The sequence below is a fragment of the Solanum stenotomum genome, unplaced genomic scaffold (assembly GCF_019186545.1).
Source record: "Solanum stenotomum isolate F172 unplaced genomic scaffold, ASM1918654v1 scaffold222, whole genome shotgun sequence".
NCBI classification, from domain to species: Eukaryota; Viridiplantae; Streptophyta; class Magnoliopsida; order Solanales; family Solanaceae; genus Solanum; species Solanum stenotomum.
In genome coordinates, this window is record NW_026026899.1 from 14986 (window position 1) to 27983 (window position 12998).

Sequence of the window (12998 nt, forward strand, 5' to 3'; positions counted from 1 at the left end):
ACTCCAAATGACTCGAAATAACACTTTTAACCAAACTTTAACTCTTAAAAACTCAACTTTCCAAAAACTCAACTTTTCATCAATTTTCCTTCAAACCAACTTCGAAAATACAATAATTAGGACTCGGGGCAACTATCGGGAGGGGTAAAACGGTCATTTTATGAAAATTTCCAAAAATGACCTTTAGGGTCATTACAACATATTTGCAGTATTCTAAAACAAAAAAATTGTATCCAATAATCAATTACATCCAATATTAAATCCAATATTTAACTGTATCCAGAATTTACAGAAAGGCAACAAATATTAGTATACAATTCTTAATTTATTTATGATTTTTAGCCTTTATAAAGTTGTATGCATACATTAACAACAACTTCAAAACTAAAAAAATATACAATTTCATATTGTTAATATTTACATTAAACATAATGGGATTAAAAAAAAGATTGTATGCATTCAAATAAAAAGAAAACAACTATGAAACTAAAAAAAGAATCAAGCACTTTCAAGCCTTATGCATCATATATTGGATACAAAACATATGATTGTTCCTCAGCCTGNATTTTATGAAAATTTCCAAAAATGACCTTTAGGGTCATTACAAATTTGGAGGAGGATTAATCTTCTGGAAGTCTAAGAAACAAGAAATAGTGTCCAGAAGTTTAGCTGAAGTTGAATTCAGAAGCATGGCTGCATGTGCAGCTGAGGTAACTTGGTTGATAGGTCTGTACAAGGAACTAGGCATCAATGTGAATCTACCATTGAATATGGTGTGTGACAGTAAGGCAGCCATACAGATTGCTGCTAATCCTATCTTCCATGAAAGAACAAAACACATAGACATTGATTGTCATTTTGTGAGGGAAAGGATTTGTCAAGGCATGTTGAAGACTGAGCATATAAATACTAAACATCAGCTGGCTGATCTTCTCACAAAGAGTCTGGAAAAGGCACAACATAATCAGTTGTTAAGTCAACTTGGAATGAAGAACATTTTTCAACCATAAGCTTGAGGAAGAGTGTTAAAATGATTAACAAGTTGTACGGTTAATTAGTTAGCTACTAGGCCGAGTTTGTTAGAAATAATGAGCTGTCATATAGTTAGTTACAAAAGAGTTAGTTAAGACTGCTGCCTATAAATAGAACATTATGTCTACATTCAATGTAACAGATTAATTCATTCAATACATGTTTCCTTCTATTCTCTCAATTTATCTCTGAAACGTTTCTGTAATTACTCTCCTTTCATGGAGTTTACAAAAACAACATCAACTACAATCTCAATATTGAATAAAAGCTATTACAACTAAGTAAATACTCATATTACAAGAACTAACTTTAAATTTTAGTAATTTTCCATAATAAATTTGATCTAAAAATGAAAATTTTATATAAATTTTAAAAAGTATTAATCGACGCTAAGAAATTTACATGAAATGATGCAACAATCATTCCAATTGGAATGTTCAGAAACTTTCCTACGGTATTAGTTTAATAAATATAATGTTTAGATAGATTATATTGTTTTCCGTCATTATATAATGTCACACATCAACAGTTTGAAGGATAAACCTGTTAAAAAAATTATATATAAGGTATGAAGTAGACCTACTATAAAAGGTAGAATAGAAGGCATAATTAATATGATTATTAAATAAGAAGTAAAGTCAAAACGAAAAAAAAAGAGAGAAGGTAACGACGCGATTATACCAAGTTGGTCGTACTAGAATCAAAAAATTTCGTCGTTACTTAACAATGAATTTAACTATATGATAGAAAAAAAAGAAAAAAAAATAAAAATTTAACTATATGATACAATAAAATTTAAGTCATAATATTAATCAAAGTAAATATTATATTTAAACTATAACAACACATTACAATATTTAAAATAAGTAACAAGAGCACAAAATGCATGCAAAAAGAAAATACGTATATAGGAGGGGCTCACCTGATTTACGTGAACCATGCTTTCCTTCCAAAATTATATATAGTAATGTTATATTTTTTAAAAAAATATTTAAATATAGATGTGTGAACCCACTCCCAAAGTATCATATATGGCAATTATGGTTGGGTGCACCTCTCTAAGTGAGCTTAGAATTTGAATCTTATATCTATATCTATGTCTTATTTTATTTTTCTTTCTAAAGTTGGGTAACACCTCTGATCTCTAAATGGTTATTGATAGTACTTTATATATAGACCTCTAATCTTTCAAAGTTTTCAACTTTATCATATTGAAAATTCTTAATTTTTTTAGTACTGTAATTTATTCAACACCATATAAATTACAGAATATTTGGGTACATACTATATACTATTTGAATAGATAAGAACTAATGAATTTTAGTAATAAGAACTTAAATGTCGAATTAATCAAGTTTATATTTATCTTAGATCCAATATTTCGTAATAGTACATTCATCATCTCAAAATCCTAAATACGCAACGTGACAAAGTTAAATGAATCAGAGGGAGTAAACACTTGATGATGAAAGAGGGAAAAACAAAACGTCTTGGAATCTACTCGCTAGTTAAATGTTTCTAGACTAGTAGTCACAACAACCGGCAAGTTAAGGTACTTCCTTTGTTTTAATGTATTAATTAATCTGATTTTAATCTCACACTAAGTTTAAGAAAAATTGTTTTTTTTTTGAATTTTATGGCCCGACGTTAAAGTTATGTAGTATGTATCTAAAAATTCTTTAATTTTAGTCTTATATATTTTATGTGAAAAATTCAAATTAAAAATTAATTAAAAAGAAAAAAGACATTTTTTTTAGAAATATTAAAAGGAAAATAAGATAAGCAAATTGATACGGAAGAAGAGTATATGTTAATTTCATACTATACATTGATCCTTTAAATGTCTAATATGACGAAGTTGCGTACTTGTGTATTGTTTCTTACACAATAATGCAGAACTCACATTATATGTCTTTTATCTAAACTTTTTTTATGTGTGTATTGTAGAAGAGGAGTTAATATCTCATTAGTAACACAACTAAAAATTTAGTGAAGAGTGTGTAAATTTTCTTCTCAGAGTGTATAAAATTAAATATATACACTCATATTAACTAATGCTTAACCTATGTACATCATATAATTTTCTGACGAAGGGTGTGTACCTGAACACCCTTTGCCTAAGGTGGCTCCGCCCTTGTATCTCGTATAGTTGTTTAACTAATAATTTTTTTCATAGAAAGTTACTTTGAGAAAAGACTTATTTATGCCATTTGTTTAAAGTTTGACTCGTCTATGTCATTTTTCGTTTGAGAAAAGACTCACTCATGTCATTATTTGTTAGCTGAACACAATTTTGACTTTGCAAACCATTTTTTAATTGTGATCAATTATGATTTGTCCACGTCATTAATTAAATTATTTTTTTAAAGAAAAAAAGCTTAAATATGCTTGATTTATAAATATCATACATCATTACAAGTGTTTTTTTAATAAGAAAATGATGAAATATTACAAGCTCCATAATTTTAATTTATTCACTCCCAAAACATGTAAAGGCAGAAAAAAAACTTTTACATTCTTTAAATTATGTTGACTCCTTCCATATTTTCTAAAGTCATCTTATAGACAACCTCTTGAAATATTTTCATGGCTAGTGGAGGCAAATTTATAGCTATCGAAATACCTTTTTCTCCCTTGTCATTTTTAATAGGCACACAAACACTAATAAAAGATGTAGCTTTTGGAATCCCTCCAAAAATGGGGTTTCCCCATCCAAAATCAAATTCATCAAATCCAACATATCTATTATCTGAGACAATAAAATTCCAAGATTTTGTTAACTCTGGTCTCCCTTTAATAACCATTAAATCTATAACTGATTTAAACTAATAATACAATGCTATATATATAACAAGTAACAACCATCCAAATAAGCTGTTAATATGCGTGCAAAAAAAATATGACAAGTTAAATGAATCGGAGGAAGTAGTGGGCAAAAGGTAAACGGGATTTATTTTGTCACAATAAGATTGAAAAGGAAAAGATCAAACATTTGATGATGAAAGCGGGAAAAAAAATGTCTCCAATTCTACTTGCTAGTTAAATGTTTCTAGACAAGTTAAGGTACTCCCTTCGTTTTAATTTATTTGTCTGATCTGATTTTGATTTCACATGAAGTTTAATACGCTAAAAAAGATTTTTAAATTTTGTGATCTTAAATTAAAGTTATATATAGAGTGTACCAAAATGTTCTTTAATCTTATAATCTTAAATATGTCATGTGAAAAGTTTATATTAAAGAATAATAAAAAAAAAAAGGAGGAGGAAAGAGACATTCTTTTTTAGACTAATTAAAAAGAAAAGTAAGATAAATAAATTAACACGGAAAGAGAGTTAATGCTAATTTCATATTGTTCATTGATCCTTTAATTGTCTAATCTTTGCTTAATTAATGTAGAATTCACATTATCTGTCTTGTAATATTTGCAGGATCTTTTCCTTTCATTGAGGAATTATATTTGTAAAATATTAATATGTGACTATGAAAACGTGTACTCCATTGATCATCTATTTCAGAAAGATATTTTGTCTCATAAGGTGCTATTATTATTGGCACTACCAATTTTGTTTCTTGATATGTTATTGAAATTGGCATTGTGTGAGCCATATAGAGTCATTGTAAGCATTTGGAATTAGATTTATATAGAGTCAATTGCATCAAGATGAAATATAATGCAACACAGAAATGTAGTCATGGAAAAGTTGGACCCTACCATTGGTTAAAGTTGTGGAGATGGTTGTTAAACCGAAAAGATAACAAAGTACAAGTGTTTTTTACTTGTGACTCTAACATGACGATTTAAAAATATATAAAAAATTAATCAAATTGTATTGATACCACTAACAAAGAGAAATCGAGATGATAGGATGATGTAGAAAAATCTAACCCAAAATGTATAATTGAAAAATTAGTATGATATAAATTTTATAATATAACAGGTCGAATCATCTCAGTGACACCCCTACACTAAGATTCGGTTTCAATAATTTAGAAAATTTACTTTGGTTTGATTCAACTTGAGTTTAGCCTGCATTGTACATATTTTTTTTTTATCAACTTATGTGTCATATTTTTCTTTTTAATCAATCTTATAATAGTTATATGTACATCCTTATTGATTAGAAATAATTTCAACTTTAAATTACTTCTTATTTTAATCTTAATAAAATGATTTGTCACTTACTTAAATATTTAAATTTTAAAATCTTAAAATAATTTATTTTTTATTTTTTAATACTTCATGTTTGGAAAGGGATGAGCATGTTCATCCTCCATCTAATTGACAAGACGTTAGGCTTATGTCCCTCTCTTTTATTACTACCATACATGTGTATGGCTCTAAACACATTATTAATTTATTTCTTTAGCCCCACTCCAAATGCTTTTTTAGAAAACATTTTTCTTTCTCTTTTTGAAACTCAATGATTTGGATAGTTTTATGCAAGAATTATCTGGTTATACAAACATTCCTTCCATATTTATTATTTTCCCTATAGTTTGATAATATGTACCTATTATTTCACTAATTAATAATTTCATATAAAATTTTAATTTAGATATACCAGAATACATGCATTTTAACTATCAAATACATTCTGAGATACAGAATCATAAAGAGACGATTGAGATAAGAGGGAAGCGAGTGAGAGAGTCTATGTGCGAATCACACTAGATACATATATCTGAATCCAATATACCTTTCAAACACATCAAGAACTACCGATACAAAAGAGAGAGAGGAGTGAGAGGGGAGTGAGAGAAGAGAGAGGCGAGCGAGAGAGTTACATACAAGTGAATTCACTAGGATTCAATGTATCTATAATTAATTACATCTATGACCACATATATCATAAATACATGTATCTAGACACAGCTAATACATGTATCCAAGTCTGAATTTCGGTAAGATTTGTAATATTTGAAACTCGTGCAAAGAGAACCAATTTGCTCCTAAACTAGCGAAATTTGTATTTTTACCCAAGTTTAAGTTTTATTCTTTCTCCAATTAAAAGGTTGGTGCCTTAGGTCCCCAAAATTGAAGGGCCTCTTCTTTCTTTTTTTCAATAATAAGTTAGTATATTTTTTCTTAGAAAAAGTATATCGAGTATTCATAGAAAAAAAATCATATACGAGGCCGAAAATGATTATTAGAAGAAGCTTCATTTATTATGAGCCCCAAAAATTGAAGGCCTCCATTTTTTTTAACAATTAATAGCAACTTATATGTTTTCTTAAACAAATTATTGAGTATTCATAGGAAACATAAAATAAAATTTGGATATAAGAGGAAAATAATTATTAGGCGAAGCTTCATATATCTGAAGTACTATATATTTCTCAAGAAAAATTATATGGTCTATATATTATAAATTGAACAAGAATTATTAGAAGAAATCAATGGTAAAAAAGTTATTTACAAGTTTGTATCTTAAAGAGATAGAAGATTAATAGACTATTTAAAGAAAATTTAAAGGCCTCAAGTTGATTCTGACTTACTTTATAAAACTTAACCTCATGAAGTCGGTATTTTTCAAAAATAAAAAGTAAAAAAAAATCCGAACATCATGACATTGCAGAAAGGTGACCTAAATAAACCAACCTCATGAGGTCGATTTTTTGCGACCTCGTGAGGTCACTTTTCGAAAAGCGACCAGGCTTTTTGCGACTTAGGTTGAAGTTGAATTTTAGATCACCTTTTTAACGAAAATCAACCTTATAGATTACTTTGGCACATCCACAATAATGCCCAATGCCTACAACTTCGTCCGGATCCTCTCAAACTAATATCTTTCAACCTGGTGTTCTCACTTCTGGGACTAGTACAGAATAACTCTACATGGCGGTTTAAAAATATTAAAAAAAGATTAATCAAATCGTAAAAATACCATAATGAAGAGAAACCAAGATGGTGAGATGATTTGGAAAAGTTTAATTTTGGTATACAAAACAAAATAACTACAAAAATTGGTATGATATAAATTTTATAAGATAATCAGTTGAACATCTCATTGACACCCCTAGATTAAGGCTCGGTTCTACTAATTTTGAAAATTTAATTTGGTTCAGTTCAACTCGAGTTTATCCCATATTATTACATTTTTTAATTTTAATTTATGTGTCGTACTTTTCTTTTTAATCAATCTTAAAATGATTATACATGTTTATTTAGAAAAAAGTTTTAATTTTAAATTACTTCTCATTTTAATCCTTAATAAAATAATTTATAACTCACACAAATATTTATAACTATTATTTCAAATTATAAAATTTTAAATTATTTTCTTCTTTCTTAAATTTTGTGTTCCGAAATCGAAAAATGGATGAGAGGATACACACGTATGGCTCTAAACAAACACACTCCAAATGTCTTTTTCAGAAAACTTTTGTCTTTCCTTCTTTCCCTAAATGAAAATCAATGATTTAAAAAGTTTTGGTTCTTTACTTAACCCTTAAACATCAAACTGTTGGTGATGTGGATTGGTTGTTAAGCCAAAAGATAAGAAAATATAGGTGATTTTCATAAATATTACCCCTAATGTTTTTTTTAACTAAAATAAAAGGTAAAATATTGCTAGGGTGAGGTGACATGTCGCATGACATTCACCTAAGCGAAATGTCAAGAAATTTTTTTAATTATTGACAAATTGAATGATATCGAACTTAAATTTCATCTCCAATCGAACATAAAACAAATACTTGATTTATAAATATCATACCAGAAGGACAAGTACTTTTACATCTTTGAAATTATGTTGGCTCCTTCCACATTTCTTAAAGTAAGGTTATACACAACCTCTTGAAATTTTTTCATAGCAAAAGGAGGCAAACTTATAGCTATCAAAATACCCTTTTCTCCATTCTCATTTTTAACAGGCACACCAAAACTAATTAATGATACAGCTTTAGGAACTCCACCAAAAATAGGCTCTCCCCATCCAAAATCATATTTATCAAACCCAGCAGACCTATTATCTGAGATAATGAAATTCCAAGATTTTGATAACTCTGGTCTCCCTTTAATTACAATTAAATCTGTTAGTGATTTAATGTACTCTTCATTCATATGATCTTTAAGTTTCTTGATCAATTCAACTGCATATGCTAGTGGACTTGAACATAATAATCCTGCTTTCGATATTGCAGCTGGAGTAATGAATGCATTCCCATAATATCCAGATGGTACTTCAAATTCTAGTGACTTTCCACGTATGTTAATAAGATATGTCAAATGAACAATTTCTTCAGGGTGCAAATCAAGAGCAATGGTACGACATTTCCATAAAAACGCCACTAATAACTCGAATTTTGTACATCCACAATTTGAAGGAACTTGATTTTTAATTACTTCCATCTCCTTATTTCCAAAGAAAAATGATTGTTGTATCAACTTATCTTCAATAGATTCCCATGCAATTTTTGATTCAATTTGCTCATCGAATTCATGGTGAGTACGTGTAATGCATGGTGATGATCTAGCACTTAGGAGATGCCTTTGCCATACAGGTAATATGGAAGGTGTAGAAGCTCCTTGAATTAATTCACTTAATGCATTTAGAAACATTTTGATACCATATGCATCCACCATAGTGTGATTAGCTCTAAATCCAACCGCAAATCCACCACAGCTAAAACGGGTCACCTATACATAGAGATATTCTAGTTTAGTAAAAAAAAATTTGGAACCTGCAGCGGTTACAACCTCTGCCTTTCGGGTGAGCACTCTGTGGTGCACTGGGTAAATTCCCCACTGTGTAATAGACTTCAAACCACACAGAGGGGATGTATACCCAACTGAGTCATTTCGAAGGACTAGTTTAGTAAACCGCACTAGGCAAACTCTATGCGACAGACTCGACTCAGAAGGCATTGAGGAGGGATCGACCCCGGGTCATCCGTGTGGATAACCACCCTCCAAACCAACTTAGCCATCCCGAAGGACTAGTTTAGTAATTTTACTATGTAATAGATTTTGTTTTTTTATAAGAAATCTAAAGAAGATTTATATAGAATGTTATTTACCTGAATTAGCAAAAGAGGGCAACCAATAATCCCATCAGAACCAGGAACATTGTGAAGTAGTAAATCTAAGTATGGACATGGTGGTTTAATAGAGTCACCTAATTTGTCAAGCTCCACATTAGCATCAGCTTCAATAAACAAGACTCCTTCACCATTGCAATTTACCATAAGCTTCTTATTAGGCCCTTCAATGAGTCTACCAGCTAATGGATAATAAAAAACAAGTGTTTTAGATAATCCATCTTTAATAATTTTTGCGGGATCTTTATCTTCCATTAAAGAATTATATTTATAAAACATTAATATAGAAACATGGAAACGAGTACTCCCTTGATCATCTATTTCAGAAAGATGTTTTATCTCATGGGGTGTTATAATTGATGGAACAACTAATTTTGGCTTGTGATGTGTTATTGAAATTGGCATAGTCTTGTGCGCCATACGTGTAATGTGTTATTCGGTTTAATAGAATTTAGAGTGCTAAGTAACGATGAGTTGTTATTTTGAAATATGAATTATTTGTAAGCATTTGGAATGAGATTTATAGTGTCAATTACATCAAGTGAGAGATGTGTAATTGATCATTATTCAATCACAAACACAAAAAATGTGTGGTGTGGGAACGTTGGACTATCCAGCCGGCCATTCGTTTTATTTTATTTTTTAAAATAATGTTTAACACAGGCATTATTAAAATTGTTTTTGTCTCAATTTCAACTCGAATTTATAAATAATTTTAACTTTTAATTACTACGCATTATGATTTATAGTCAATTTCAAATATTTATGACTTATTTTACATTAAAAATTTTGAAATTAGTTGTTTCGTTAACTTCTTGTTTAGAAAGGATAAACACGTTCATTCCCCGTCTAGCTCACCAGAGATAAGGTTTTACGTCTCTCTCTTATATACTCCAACTATTTACTTTTACTTGTCTACTTTGAATTTTACATGCTGCTTAAAAATTAATATTTAATATGAGCATTTTACTACAATTCTCATATTAATTAATGTTATAGTGTTAGATTTTGAGAAATAACGAATGAATGTTAAGAATAAAAATATATTTAAAAAATAGTAGATAAGTAAAAGGCGATTCATCGATTACTATTTTGTTGGTGATTAGAAAATATGTAAGGAATATGCATGTCCAACCATTTTTAAGAAAACGTTTTTCTTTCTTTAATTTCTTTCTTCGTGAACGTTACATTAATAAGTCCAAAAAAGAAAAAAATTATCAATGACCGTTCAACGTCAATGTGTAGTGATTCATATTAGTTTGATAGAATATTTCTATTTTTAATCAAACAAAGAAAAAAACAGCTATGTGGGTTGTTAAATCAAATTAAAGATGAGAAACATGTGCCTTTAAATAAATACTACCCCTTCTGTTGTAATAAATTGAAAAGGAATAATAAAAATAATAAAATAGTTGGGGCGTTGAGAATGTAAATCATTAATTGTATTTATATAGTTCCAACATATTAATATTTCAGAAAGATGTTTATTACTACGAGGTGTTACCATTGCTGTAAATATCCAACCACTTTTGAAGAAAAAAAATGTTGACACAAGCACGATTAACTTTAAAGGTATTAATATTTTTATAATTTAATTCTCTGATAATCGAAATAATAATTAAACTAAAATTAATATATAAATATAAAAAAAATATATAGAAACTAACATGTTAATAAATAATAGAAAACTAATATTCATTCCAATTCGTATTCAACCTTAAAAAGATTGTCTAATTTTGAAAATTTAATTTGATTCAATTCAACTCAAGTTTAATCGGTATTATTATTATATTTTAATCACAATTTTATGTCATATTCAATCTTACAAAGGCTAAACATCCTTTTTAAGATCCCTTGTTAACTCAACCAAAGCATCCAAATGTCTTGACATTTTATCCTTTTATGTATATTCGCCCCGTATGATATTCATTTTAGCAAAATGTTAGTGAAAAATTAACTAAGAAAAATTGAATAATAATAATAATAATATATTACGTATTTCAAAAGTCATTCTTTCTTTAAAATTTAATTCCAATAAAACATAACATATACTTGACTTTTTAAATATCATACATAATTGACAAGTATTACTAATTAATGGGAAAAAGGGTGGAATATTACAAGCTTCAAAATTTTGATTTATTCACTCCCAAAACATACAAATGGAGAAAAAAAAAATTTACATCTTTAAAATTATATTGATTCCTTCACATTTCTTAAAGTCTTGTAGATAACTTCTTGAAATTTTTCCATGGCTTGGGGAGGCAAATTTATAGCTATCAAAATACCTTTTTCTCCCTTGTCATTTTTAACTTGCACCCCAAAACTAATTACAGATATAGCTTTTGGAACCCCACCAAAAATAGGCTTTCCCCATCCAAAATCAAATCCAACATATCTAAGAGGTACTTGTACATTTCCAAAGAAAAATGATTTTTGTATCAACTTGTCTTCAATAGATTCCCATGCAATTTTTAATTCAATTTGCTCATCAAATTCATGTAATACTTGGTAATGATCTAGCACTTAAGAGATCCCTTTTCCATACAGGTAATATAGAAGGTCGAGAAGCTCCTTGAATTAACTCACTTAATGCATTTAGAAACATTTTGAAGCCATATGCATCCATCATATATAGTGTGATACAGTCTAAATCCAACAACAAATCCACCACAGATAAAACGGGTCACCTATACATAGAGATATTCTGGTATAGTAATTTTACTGTGTAATAGTAGATTATTTTCTTGGGATAAGGCACAAGTAACCCCCTAGACTATGACCGAAGTTTCAGAAACACACCTTAACTAAAGTAAGATCCTATTACCCTCCCGAACTCATTTTTTTTTTATTTTGTACACCTTTTATCTTACGTAGCACATTCCGTGACTTCACGCAATTCAGGCACGTGAGAGATATTTAGATGTCATGTAAGTCAAAACGGTGTACAAAATTACAAAAAAAAAATGGGTTCTGGGGGTAATAGGACCTTAGTTTAGTTAATGTATGTCTCGGAGATTTCAGTCATAGTCTAAGAGGTACTTGTATATTTTTCCTAATTTTTTTAATAAGAAAATTTAAAGAAGATTTATATAGAATGTTCTTTACCTAAATTAGCAAAAGAGGGCAACCAATAATCCCATCAGAACCAGGAACATTATGAAGTAGTAAATCTAAGTATTGACATGGTAGTTTAATAGAGTTACCTAATTTGTCAAGCTCTATATTAGCATCAGCTTCAATAAACATGATTCCTTCACTATTACAATTTACCATAAGTTTTTTATTAAGTTCTTCAGCTAATGGATAGTAAGACACAATTTTTTTAGATAATCCATCTTTTATGATCTTTGCAGGATCTTTCCCTTCCATTGAAGAATTATATTTGTAAAACATTATTATGGGAATTTGAAAACGAGCACTTCCTTGATCATCTATTTCAGAGATATATTTTATCTCACTAGGTGTTACACTTGATGGAACTACTAATTTTGGTTTGTGATGTCTTACTGAAATTTGCATTTTGTCCCAAACATGTATTTTTGGTAAGCATTTGGAGTTATATTTCATAGAGTGCCAAGGTATCAAGAAGGACCAGTATTCATATTGGATCCCGATTAAATCGTGATTCGCTCCGAAAAAAATGACTCAATATATGACTATATGATGATTAATAATTGGGGGATAAAGCGCTAACATAATCATTGTATATGACTATGTAAGGCATAAGTACCCCTAGACTATGACCAGAATTCCAGAGATAAAACTTAACTAAACTAATTTTGTACACCTTTTGACTTACGTGGCTCACTCCGTGACTTCACTTCATGTAGGAGATGTTTTGGAGACCACGTATGCCAAAAAGATGTACTTACTTTGGTGTTGATTTTTCATTTTTATTTATCGCTACGCATCTAAAATAAAG

General features: G+C 29.1%; 1 protein-coding gene and 1 pseudogene across 1 annotated transcript; both read right to left on the minus strand.

Moving 5' to 3' along the window:
• Nucleotides 1-7712: 7712 nt before the first annotated feature.
• On the minus strand, nucleotides 7713-9560 carry LOC125851104 (methanol O-anthraniloyltransferase-like). The gene is made up of 2 exons (XM_049530893.1): nucleotides 9053-9560; nucleotides 7713-8672 (listed from the first exon to the last, which is right to left on the minus strand). Exons 1-2 carry the CDS (start codon nucleotides 9491-9493, stop codon nucleotides 7767-7769), a joined length of 1347 nt encoding a protein of 448 aa, XP_049386850.1. The 5' UTR covers nucleotides 9494-9560; the 3' UTR covers nucleotides 7713-7766.
• A 1706-nt stretch (nucleotides 9561-11266) lies between these two features.
• LOC125851099 (alcohol acyltransferase 16-like) lies at nucleotides 11267-12595 on the minus strand (annotated as a pseudogene).
• Between the last annotated feature and the right edge of the window lie 403 nt (nucleotides 12596-12998).

Coding starts and splice junctions, on each gene's coding strand:
- LOC125851104 (XM_049530893.1), bottom strand. CDS start 9,493: ATGGCGCACAAGACTATGCCAATTTCAATAACACATCACAAGCCAAAA. Junction 8,673..9,052: donor GCCCTCTTTTGCTAATTCAG/GTAAATAACATT, acceptor CTCTATGTATAG/GTGACCCGTTTTAGCTGTGG.